The sequence below is a fragment of the Pollachius pollachius genome (genome assembly GCF_949987615.1).
Source record: "Pollachius pollachius genome assembly, chromosome: 1".
NCBI lineage: Eukaryota > Metazoa > Chordata > Actinopteri > Gadiformes > Gadidae > Pollachius > Pollachius pollachius.
This window is the reverse complement of record NC_136934.1, coordinates 13,525,896-13,537,929: the sequence shown is the minus strand read 5'-3', so window position 1 is coordinate 13,537,929 and position 12,034 is coordinate 13,525,896. Positions and strand designations below refer to the sequence as shown.

Sequence of the window (12,034 nt, the reverse complement as noted above, 5' to 3'; positions counted from 1 at the left end):
CACTCAGATTATTGCAAAGGGAGTTGTGTCAGGGGCATGGTCGAGACATGGATAGGGGAGTGACTACAGTGGCCGGGGATACCATCCGTGGTTTTGTATGTTGGTGTCTGTTCTTATTTCACGGAGATTTTCATGGCCAGCTCAATGGTCTCATCTTTGACATAAATACATTTTAAACAGGAGATATTTGATTGATATGCCTGACTTTAAACATCTAGAGGTTGTTTAAATGTAGCCTTTGCCCCACTCTGCATCGTAGCCGGACTCACAAATGTAAAGTTCCTTTCTGGGAAGCCCTGCAGAATACTTTCCTTTACTTTACTGCCTGTTCGGTACACTAGGGGTCCCTGTAAACTGAAGGCACAATGAATATATTGACTTTGATCATTCTATACAATACTATTAGACTTTAAAAATAGATTATACTATTGTAATCTATGATAAGACGTTGATCTCTACTCCAATTATTTTATTTTTTTATTTTATATATATATATAGTGTTTCAGTACTGTAGCACTTAAAAGCCGTTTCTTTGCTAATCCATGGAGTTGCTATGAAGGCCACTCAAATGATTCTAGCACTTTTTTGGCTATTTCTTCATTTTTGAAAGCACTTACTTTACTGTAAGTCGTTTTTTGACAAAAGCTTCTGCTTAATAAATGTGATGCAATGGAAATGTGAATTTGACGTACTGATAAAGAGGAGGTATTTGACTGAGTAATTGAGCATCATAAAGACTAAAAAAAGTGTGGTTTTAAAGCTGACATAATGTGAAACACGAGACAGGAATATATATTATTCTTAATATATATATAAGAATAATGAATATATTCGAATTTCATTCGAATACAGACTTTTAACAATATTAATATTTAATATTAGGCTACTGTATTACTATCAAACGTGTTCTGGATCAGATTGACCAATTCTAATATTTAAAAAATCTCACACATGAGTTGGACTCAGTAGTTCTCAATACATGAATTGAATGTCATAATTGGTCTTATTTTCCAAGAGATCTATTTGCAGTGATATCAGTCCAGATCTCTATCTAGCTATCTAAAACGTATCAATGAATAATAGTTATTGAGTTCAACTTTTAACTTACTGCTGCCAACGATAGCTGCAACATTTTAGTGCCGTCCGCCTGGCTGCCCGGTCATTGAGTCAGAGATATAAAGGGATTCCTTAAAGAACGCATATAGAGTAGGGTTAGTGTTTTATTATGCATGTGCAGTTGGGGCGTTCATTGTTTCCCAGTTATTCATCTCTACGACGCTGTCACGGCGGACAAAGGGGCGTCAGGTCCTACGCTGATTGGTTACCGAGTCAGACGCCAAAAGGTTTAGAACAGATGGGTTACTTCTGCTCCACCTCGTAGGAAGCACTCGTTCCCTCGAGCGCACCCGTCGATGTGGCCGATGCGATAGGCGATGAGTTCAAAAGGAGTACGGATAACGGGCCACCGATTTGGTCCGACGTAAATCAGTCGCCGCTCTCCGGTGCAGAGGGAACATCTTGAAACTGGTCGGGAATCAGTGGACCCCTCAGAGACACAAGCGGAATTGTAAGTAGCCCCACAGATCACGAGGATTCGGCTTGATCTTATTATGCGTTGATGTCTCGCTACTTGTCGAGATCAATTTAACTGGATTACAGGAAACGGTGGGGCAGAGGGTGTCGTTGGATCGCGGTTGGATTTGTAGATACGCCGAGTCTTTTACAGCAAAAGGAAAGGGATGCTGTAATAACCATTGCTAAAGCATAATAGTTGCTGACATATTTTCTTGATGTAGTCGTTGCACGCCTCGTGGTCGCTTACAGGGTACTTTGGTCAATTGCACAGCTGATAAAGAGATGTGTGGGGGAAAACGTAGACACGAAACCTGAAGAGGTCGCACAACATAAATGCTTACCATCGTTACTAGTGCACATAAAAACAAGCAGGCTGCTGGGGTTGTGTTTTGTAATGTGGTACTCTGTTAAGTACAGGAGGAGTCTAGGCTACTGCCAAGCTGAGCGTCATACTTTCCACTACTAAGTAGTGAAAGAATTCATATTGTACAAGCAATAGCTTTTGTTAATGGTATTACCTTATCAAGCAATGATGCTGTATTTGAGGTCAAATACAGTTGAACCTGACAGAGCTCCGTGACAGATTGACACTGTTAAAGTCTAGACAAGCATGGTCCTAAAACAACCCCCTAATTTCTGTATGTCTGTCACTCTCTTACAAACACACATACACACACACACACACACACACACACACACACACACACACACACACACACACACACACACACACACACACACACACACACACACATTCCTGAGATTACTAATAAAACCAATATTGATGATTATGATAATAGTGCAGTGGTCATGATTTGAAAACCTCAAGGTTTATACAAAGAAGACCTGGATACTGAAAACAAACAGGAAAGCTTGAATAATGACAACAGGAATATCTCCATCCAGCAGAGCTTTTGTATTTCTTGGATTGCTAAAAGGCCACAGCCATTGCCAAATATGGGCGCGTTCAGTTAAGGACCATGGTTATTGTTACAGTCATATTGTCACAGTAAACATGAGGTTATTCTTAGTATTTTATCAAGGATAAAGATTCTTTAATTTTCAGTTTAGGATACAGCAGAATGAAGAAACATCGGAGCAAAACTTGTTCCACAGTAGACAACTCCAACATTTGTTCTGAGTGCAGACCACAGCCTAGCTACGGACGTCTGGCTCAACTCATGACTTTGAGTCTCCCTACCGTTAACAGGGGCCATGGCTCTAAAGGCTCTCCTTTGTGTAGGTCAGTGCCTGAGCGTCAGACAGGATGACTGGGCCTAATATCTGTTGCTGAAATATTGATTGGGTTCCACTGGGTGCCAAGCTTATTGGAGATTAATATTTGATCTGGTGCGAACAACCCAAGTCATTTGCGCTGCTGATCTCTGAGTTCAACCGGTATATCTCCTCAGAAGTGCATTCAAGGACTGCCACATCACCCTGGTTTCAGACCTTTCTAGTCCTTGCTTTAGAGGCAGACCACTGTTTACACTGCTAAAGTACAGGACTGAATCTTGATCAACTTGATCCTGGATAATTACACAGTAATTAGGTTATAAATAGGCAAGGAAAGGCAAGCAGGCGTTCCTAATCTGTGTGTGGGTGTGTGTGTGTGTGCGTGTGTGTGTGTGTGTGTGTGTGTGTGTGTGTGTGTGTGTGTGTGTGTGTGTGTGGGCGCTTGTTTGGGTTGGACTAAGACCGTCCATCTATGCCATTTGAATTGAGGAAGTTTCGGCCTATGTAGGGGCGAGCCCGCCACATCCTGTGTCACTGACTCAGTGAAGGAGGAAGTGATTAACGGAAGGGGAGCACTTCCTTCTTGACTCTCTTATTTTTGGTCCCGCCTCCGTCCGCTGTTGTGGCCCCTCTCACCCTTTCTACCCCAGAGACAGGGACCGGGGGAGCTGTGCGTTTGCAAAGGTAGGCCCGGGAGTTGATCTGGGATTAAGCTCGGCGGCGTGGAGAGGTGGGAATACGTTTCTGTCTCCTTTTTTCCTTCTTTGGTTACAAAAGTGTTGTTCTGTGTCATCAGAGCGTTCTCTACGACGTCCAACCGAGTATCACGCATCGCCGTTCTCTGTTATGGTCATCATTTAAACACACATATCTTCTACAACACAACAATTGTTCTCTATTAAAGCGCAGTTAATATGGTTGTTGTGTGTGTGTGTGTGTGTGTGTGTGTGTGTGTGTGTGTGTGTGTGTGTGTGTGTGTGTGTGTGTGTGTGTGTGTGTGTGTGTGTGTGTGTGTGTGTGTGTGTGTGTGTGTGTGTGGTGTCTTATGTCAAATGCTCCAGATAAAGATGAATGTTTAAGCAGCAGAAAGGATTTGACCTGATGGGGCATGTGTTCTGCACCTGTTCCTTCTAGAAGCTTCCTTCCTGCTTCCCGTCTGCGTATTCGTAAAGAAAGACACACACATGCGTGCACACACGCATGCATGTCTGCACACATACGTGCACACACACACACACGCACGCACACACACACACACACACACACACATTCAATGGCATATGGCAAGTGTTGGTGTACATTTGAAAGAGTTGTGTGTGTCTGTGTGTCTATGAATGTGATTGTGGTGTGTGTGGGGGTGGTCTCTGCATAAATGACCGCAGAAAAGTTTATGCTTGTGGAAGGAAAGGTGGGGAGCAGCTGTCCGTGCTCAACACAGAGCACTTTTGTCATTGGTTAAAGAGTGAAAAGACATTCAGAGCTGGTTCAACAGTCACACAGAAGAGTGACAGAGGAGGCTGTAATCTGTGAATGTGTTTTTCTGTTGCTTCTCCTATCCTGGGCACTTGCTCACATAGCTCCACTGTGATTCTCTGTGAACCAGCTGACTGTCATGAAGTGCCATGAGGTTAATCTCAGTTCTCTATCTCTCTTTCTATTTCTTCTTGTTCTCTCTCTCTTCTCTCTCTATACATTCTCTCCCTCTATACATTCTTTCTCTCTCTCCCTCTATACATTCTCTCCCACTCCCACTCTCTCTCTGTTTCTGGTTGGTTTCCTAGGGCTTCCCATGCTGACTCAAAATGGAAGATGTACAGGATGGAGTTCAGATTGGAGAAAACAAATTTATAAGCAAGTAAGGGCTATCTACACACCTCCCCTGCAACCGGATTACCCTGGGGCTTTAGACAACACCCGGCAACAACCAACCAAGTCATTAATAGTCACACTTATTTGGATAATTTTGGATTCAGAATAATACATGCATACGTGTCTATAATGAATCATGTTCATCACATACAGTTTTACTATACTTGTACATTGAACATTGAAAGTGCTGGTGGATTTTGTGTACAAGGGTCATAATATTACTATACAAAATCCTAATATCAGATATAGAGATACTTGGTAAAAGATGTGTCGTTTGCAGTATAAGATGCAGTCGTTATATAAAACGTACCTCACATACAAGGTACTCAATGTAAACCGGACGAATATACTTACAGCAGGATGTGGATGCCTTGTATTATGCAACCCAATTTAGTCTGCGCAATTCATGCACATTTGAGCTAAATATTACGACACAATAAAGCTTAATAATGTGCTAATTCCATCTGGAGTCAGTCAACTTGCTGAAAATATAGGTGCAGATTTAGTGGTGGGGAAATAGCAGTGGAAATATTATGCCTGGGTTGGTTCACTGACTGAAAATCTTTGTCACCAGGGCAACCGTTCTCTCACATCTGAAGACGTACAACCTCTACTATGAAGGGCAGAATCTGCAGCTCCGACATAGAGAAGTATGTGGCGTGTGTGGGTGTGTGTCTGTGTGGATGTCTCTTTGATATTCACATATGTTCAGCCTACTGTGTGTGTGTGTGTGTGTGTGTGTGTGTGTGTGTGTGTGTGTGTGTGTGTGTGTGTGTGTGTGTGTGTGTGTGTGTGTGTGTGTGTGTGTGGCTTTTAGAAGATCTTCAAACCAGTAATAGAGTCGTCAAAGTATTTTATTTGTAAAAACAACATGAATGTGTGTGATAGATAGTGTGTGTGTGTGTTACTGTCAGAGACTGAGACTGATTCAGATTTCATATTTTAGAAATCCAGTAACATACGTATTAATCCTGTGTGTGTGTGTGTGTGTGTGTGTGTGTGTGTGCGTGTGTGTGTGTGTGTGTGAGAGAGAGTCAGTCAGTATGAATCAGTGTGTCAGTATGAATGAGTGAATGAGTGTGTTTCCCCGCCTCACTCCCATTGATCCTGGCCCTGTGTGTCCTGCAGGAAGAGGGGGAGCTGATAGTGGAGGGGCTGCTCAACATCTCCTGGGGCCTCCGCCGGCCCATCAGGCTGCAGATGCAGGACGACCACGAGAGGATCCGGCCCCCGCCTTCCTCCACATCCTGGCACTCGGGCTGTGCCCTGGACGGTCAAGGGTGAGCTCCCCCCCCCCCCCCTCTCTCTCTCTCCCCTTTGCTCCCCCCCCCCATCCTCCACACACACACACACACACACACACACACACACACACACACACACACACACACACACACACACACACACACACACACACACACACACACACACACGATGCATTGAAAGAAAAAGGGAGCAGCGCAACTGCATCTTAAGGTTGCCAAAACGTACACATATATCCAAGTTAATTAGATTTGCCGGCTTTAGGCTAGACGTTGTCGATAGAGGAACCTGATGCATTTTATGGCCTGCTGCCATGACAGACTTCGCCAACTAGCATTTTAAGTCTTCAGTCTATGGCGATTTCTTAAAAAAAAACAAAATCTTTTAAAGCCGTATCTATACTGGGATGAATGTTGAATGTTGTACGTCCTGGCACTTGTACATTGCACTTATTCAAGGTACTTAATTGTGTAGCATCTACAGTAGCTGCTATCGCTGCTTTACACGGGGAATGGGTTAGCCTAGCGATTGTAATACTTGCACTTGGTTCAATGAACGTCTTTACTGTACCGACAGCGATATATTGTTTCACTTCTTATGACAAATGTACTTATTGTAACAAATGCACTTATTGTAAGTCGCTTTGGATAAAAGCGTCTGCTAAATGCCCTAAATGTAAATGTAAATGTATATTGATTTGTTTGTTTGTTAAAGTCCTCATATTATCTACTCTCATCTTTTCACCATAACACGTATTGTATATCAATGCTATGAATCAGTATTTCACCCATGGGTCATTCCATTTTGGTACGTCCTTTACCAAAGGTTTTTGATGGTGGGTAAGTGGATACAAAGGCAAATATAACAATAATAAGGCAATAATGGCGCAAAGACCTTTTCATGTTTTAGGGATACATACATACATACATACATACATACATACATACATACATACATACATACATACATACATACATACATACATACATACATACATACATACATACATACATACATACATACATACATACATACTTACATTTTTTCTCAACAAAGCGTTGAATACATCAATGTTTTTTTCAAATCTCCCTCTCTAATATTAATATTGCCATTCCTCCTGACCCTCCTAGCTCCTATCCCAGATAAGTTGAGCCAGCCACTCACTCTGTGTAACCATGTGTTCCCAGCCCCCCCAGCACCACAGAGGGTCAGCAGAGCCCTCAGCAGCCCCTTCCCACCGTGGAGGTCACCGCCCCGGATAGCCCTCCGGCGGAGCTCGCTGTCCCCGACGATACGGCAGAAGGTCTGTTGTGTTGAAGATCTGAAGAACGCTGTGTGCTCTTGACAACTGAATAAATTATGTATATTAATAGAATAGAATGAAACGCCTGTGTTGTTTCTTAGTTGACAATCTTATGTTTTCATGTCCACATCAAGTGGACGTCTTGATCAGGCTTTCATTTTCTAGTGGATTAGAGCGCTAAAAAAAGCTAGAGTTTTAAAAGCAAATAGATCATGAATGTGTTTTTATAACAGAGTTAAAAATAGCTTGAAGTTGATGTCACTGTACATCAGAGTGGTGACATTTGTTCAGAGCAACTCTCAGAGCAATTTAAACCGCTTGTTTAACAGCGTCGTTTTGTAACAGCGTAGTTGTGTAACGGCGTAGTTGTGTAACAGTGTAGTTGTTTAACAGGGTGAGTCATGCATGCCTTCTCATTGGACAGAGGATGAGGACGATGACGACTGCTCCGCCCAGCTCATGAGGACAAAGAGTGATGCTGGGATTCTGAGGCGGGGCCAGAAACGGTCACCTAGCGACCAGAGGAGGATACGGCGCCATCGCTTCTCCATCAACGGTCATTTCTACAACCATAAGGTAACACTTAACACCCACACAAGTTTGTCGACTGTCCAAGGGATCAAGGGCTTTACATGGATTGACCTGACTTGACAAACGCAATCACAAAAGCTGCACCAGTAGAACCATACCAAAGACATCCCACTAAACGGCGCCTCTCCACCCCCTCCCCCAGACGGCTGTGTTCACCCCCGCCTACGGCTCGGTGACTAATGTGCGCATCAACAGCTGCATGTCCACGCCGCAGGTTCTGCGCGTTCTCCTCAACAAGTTTAAGATCGAAAACAGCCCCGATGACTTCGCCCTGTACCTGGTGCACACCAGCGGAGGTACGGCCCTGTAGATGGACGTCTGTTTTGTGTGTGTGTGTGTGTGTGTGTGTGTGTGTGTGTGTGTGTGTGTGTGTGTGTGTGTGTGTGTGTGTGTGTGTGTGTGTGGTCTGGCGTTTGCTTGTTCTTGTTCGAACATTGGGATTTCAAGTATGGTGTAGAAAGAGCTAAATAGCTTGTGCTCAATATAGGTAAGAAACGGGTAAATCTGTGTCTGTTAGGGCAAGGATAGTGTACTGGTTAAGGTGTACATTAACCAGAACCTAGTCGGTAGGTTCGAGGTTCGGACCCCAATGCCAATGTGCAGTCTACCTGAAGGCACCCCTGAGTAAGAGGCCTGGCCCCTAGCTGCACTTTTATGACCTGCACCTAAATAAATACTCACTGTAAGACGGATAATGGCTAAATTTAGTGTTGGATGACTGAATGACGGATAGTGTCTAATGGCTAAATAACTAAATAGTGAATAGCAAGTATTCAGACTTGTGTGTGTGTGTGTGTGTGTGTGTGTGTGTGTGTGTGTGTGTGTGTGTGTGTGTGTGTGTGCTTGTCTGTGTGTTGCTTCTCCAGAGCGCATGAAGCTGAAGCGCACCGACTACCCGCTGGTGCTGAGAGTGATGCAGGGTCCCTGTGAGCAGGTGTGCCGGGTCTTCCTCATGGAGCCGGACCTGGGCGAGGAGGTCACCTATGACGTAAGGCCGAGGCCCAGCCTCTGGAGAGGGCCCGACACAAGGACATCTGATCCGCACATGATCTCGTTTTACTGGTCCAAAAAGTCAACGGTGACAATCGGGTGTAATACGGCACTGCCAAAACAATCGTGACGTGACCTCCAAATGTTCCACGCAACTATCATTGTCCCACTCTTAATTTGACTCACCCAATGAATATAAAGCCAACAGGGTTTTAAAAAATAGACACAATCTATATGGGGCTGTTGTTTCATATTATGCCAGGGCTATTTCTGCACTGTATTTGTGGTGGAAAATTACTCCCGCAGACTTTCCGTTGGTTATGCAAGTCTTCCCCACAGCCTGTGTCTCACAAGTTCAAAAGTTTTAAACGCTGTCAATTGTGTTTCACAATGTCGACGTTGTACAGTGTTATGTATGCAATGTGTTGGTAATTCCTCGTCTGTCCACCAGGTGGCACAGTATATCAAGTTTGAGATGCCCGTGCTGCAGAGTTTCGTCACCAAGTTGAAGGAGGAGGAGGACCGCGAGGTGCAGAAGCTGAGGAGAAGGTACAGTCTCAGTCTTCATCATGCAATATGCAACAATGCCTTGCGATGTACACAATTTACTGAGCACAAAATGTAAACACAACTTATCCCTACTATTATTGATGTTGTTGTTAATACAAATAATTATGATGGTGATGATAATAAAGATTATGCTTGTTTTCATTATGCCGAACAAGTGATGGCTTGGAAAGAAGTGACAATGTGCAGGTTTAAAATATAGACCGTTGATAGTGACTCCAGGCAAAAGTTTGACAGAGGGAACAGCACCTGAATAATGTGTTGTTTCTCTCTGTGCCCTGTCGTCCTGCATCTGCAGGTATAACTTTCTGCGCTGCGTCATTGAGAAGCAATTGCGCTGTCTTCCGGAACCAACCGCCTGCATATGACTCCGGACAGCAGGTCATCACTGCGTTGCTGTTTCTCTGCACAGCCACAGGGGTTAAAGTTCAGCCAGGACTGAGAACACGCTGTCGGACAAGACAACACAAAAGCAACAAGCATTCCAGGCCTTCACTCTCTTACCCTTTTCCTTCGAGTCCTAAAGCCACTAGCGACGGTTGTCATCGTCTCGATCGTTCCGCCCGCTTCTTTGAGGTCATCACTCCAAGCACTCACCGTTCCACCATGAGCAGCTCTCCGATCCTCGCCATGCTGGCCACCGCCACTAGAAGATATATAAGGGACTGAAATAGTTTGGCCGTTTACCGCAACCACCTTTTAGAGCAATAACCCGTCCGCCGATGACCAAAAGGAAAGTAACCCCCCCTGCTCTTTTAATAGCAGCACAAATTAAGCATTTGATGAAACTTCTGCACTCTCTCTCTCTCTCTCTGTATCTCTCTTTCCTCTCTGTTTCTCTTAGATATTATGAATTGCAGGTATCATGAATTTGTTTACTTAAAAGTCGCCCCGGTGATCTCCAGTTTTAAGTACATTAGCAGGTATGAATTGCAGGTATCATGAATTTGTTTACTTAAAAGTCGCCCCGGTGATCTCCAGTTTTAAGTACATTAGCGGTCCAAACCAATCCAAAACATGATGTCACTCATTAACACTCCCTAAGCACACATTTAGTGAGCACAAATGTTTTTCTTCAAAGCTCAATCAATGGTCTTTGTGAAGTGCCTATTAGCAGGGTTTGTCAAAGCACAGATTCAGTGACTACGATATAAACACTTAATTGCTTTTTCTATGAAAATATTTTGAAATCTTCCATTAAGGCAAGTGGTCCCACATTCGGTCCAACGGGTCATAATAGAAATGGACCAAGAAATCTAAATAAGAGCTTACCAAAATTGATGTAACTGTTACACAGAAAAAAATGGCCTGCAGGTTTGGTCCAGCCAGCCAATCCTATGTTGTCATTTAGACTTAGTCATAGAGGAAGTTTTCCATTGTTGTTACTACCATCGTATGACATTCCCATCATTGATAACACACAAACAGTAGAAAAAGGTTTCTACATTCAATTAAAGATTAAAATATTGTTATGCACATCCTGCACCCTTATTAGGGTGCAGGACAAGCATTATGTACGGCTATGTTAGGTTATGTCAGTGTTAAACTTTTCAATGTTCTTATTATCCTATGCATGTTAAACATAACTCTGAATCCAATCTAACAGAACATAAGGCAAAAAACCACAAAAGTCCCACAAGATGTGAATTGATCATGAGATAGCATCACGTGCTGTGTGTGTGTGTGTGTGTGTGAGGATCATCAGGTACAGTGTTTGATTGTTTCGTCCAACTTTCTAATATTTCTGACATCTTTGAAGCTATAATCGATATTGGTTTACATCACTGCTAACAATTACAAAGCAACTTACAGAGCATTTGTCTGCTTGTTTTACGATTGAACAAAAAAGTAATTGTTGTCGTAATTTTAGCAACCCTTGTCAGAACGTTTTTGTTGTTTTATGTATGTCCAGACATTTTAGCTTTTTGTACTGATAATGCCTCAAAGATTGTTTAAAATAATCTCTGATGTCATTCATCTCTTTTGCCACTGATGAATAGTTTTTTTACAACGATTGTAAATTAATAAAGTTGTCATTAATTAGGTTTACATCTACACTTTATTTTCCCTCTTTCATCTAGATGGTTCTAGAGAAAGAGAGATTAAGTGTTTTGTAATGATGCTGAGATGTTGTATGTAGGTCACATGAGGTCATGCAAAACATGTTAACGAAAAAATAAATGAAGGCATTTGACAAAGCCACTTAACAATGATTTTTTGTCCTTTTACGAATAGAGAGTGTCAGCAAATACAACCCAAGCATGTATTTGTGTTAGAAATCCGCATAGGTCTCGTCCGCCATTTTTGTTAGCTTGTTATTATTAGCATGATTGTTTACACAACTCCTAAAACCAGAAGGTCTTAGACAGAGTAATCCTCTCTACCTGATTAAGATTGTCTCCTGGTTAAAAGGCTGCCCGTGACACATTTCTCCTCAGGCTCTCTTGGAAGTCGCTGTTGCTCACACACTCTACTTCCCTTGTGAAGTATAGATAATTGGATTTTCATACTTCTTTTTCTTCTCAACTCGGATCAACTAGGCAACAGGTGAGCTGAAGTGTTGTTGATAGATTCATAATCAATTGGAACGTTATGCATTTGTGTATTTATATTTGTCAATCCTGTATTTCAGTGAACAAT

At 42.8% G+C, this 12,034-nt stretch overlaps 1 protein-coding gene across 3 annotated transcripts; it reads left to right on the top strand.

Annotated features, from left to right (window-relative positions):
• The first annotated feature begins 1,361 nt into the window (after window positions 1–1,361).
• rassf2b (Ras association domain family member 2b) lies at window positions 1,362–11,439 on the top strand. Of its 3 annotated transcripts, none has more exons than XM_079757380.1 (10): window positions 1,362–1,567; window positions 4,593–4,666; window positions 5,255–5,330; window positions 5,809–5,960; window positions 7,131–7,246; window positions 7,671–7,822; window positions 7,980–8,133; window positions 8,704–8,825; window positions 9,279–9,376; window positions 9,693–11,439. In XM_079757380.1, exons 2-10 carry the CDS (start codon window positions 4,614–4,616, stop codon window positions 9,760–9,762), a joined length of 993 nt encoding a protein of 330 aa, XP_079613506.1. In that variant the 5' UTR covers window positions 1,362–1,567; window positions 4,593–4,613; the 3' UTR covers window positions 9,763–11,439. The 3 variants fall into 3 exon arrangements, with proteins under 3 accessions (XP_079613506.1, XP_079613508.1, XP_079613507.1); XM_079757382.1 differs by lacking the exon at window positions 1,362–1,567 and adding an exon at window positions 3,429–3,495; XM_079757381.1 differs by lacking the exon at window positions 1,362–1,567 and adding an exon at window positions 3,435–3,541.
• The last annotated feature ends 595 nt before the right edge of the window (window positions 11,440–12,034 follow it).

What these genes read in the sequence shown, in the direction of transcription:
- rassf2b (XM_079757380.1), top strand. Translation starts at nt 4,614, where the DNA reads ATGGAAGATGTACAGGATGGAGTTCAGATTGGAGAAAACAAATTTATA. An exon ending in GAAAACAAATTTATAAGCAA is followed by an intron (nt 4,667 to 5,254) that starts GTAAGGGCTATC and finishes CTTTGTCACCAG; the next exon opens with GGCAACCGTTCTCTCACATC. An exon ending in CCCCGACGATACGGCAGAAG is followed by an intron (nt 7,247 to 7,670) that starts GTCTGTTGTGTT and finishes CTCATTGGACAG; the next exon opens with AGGATGAGGACGATGACGAC.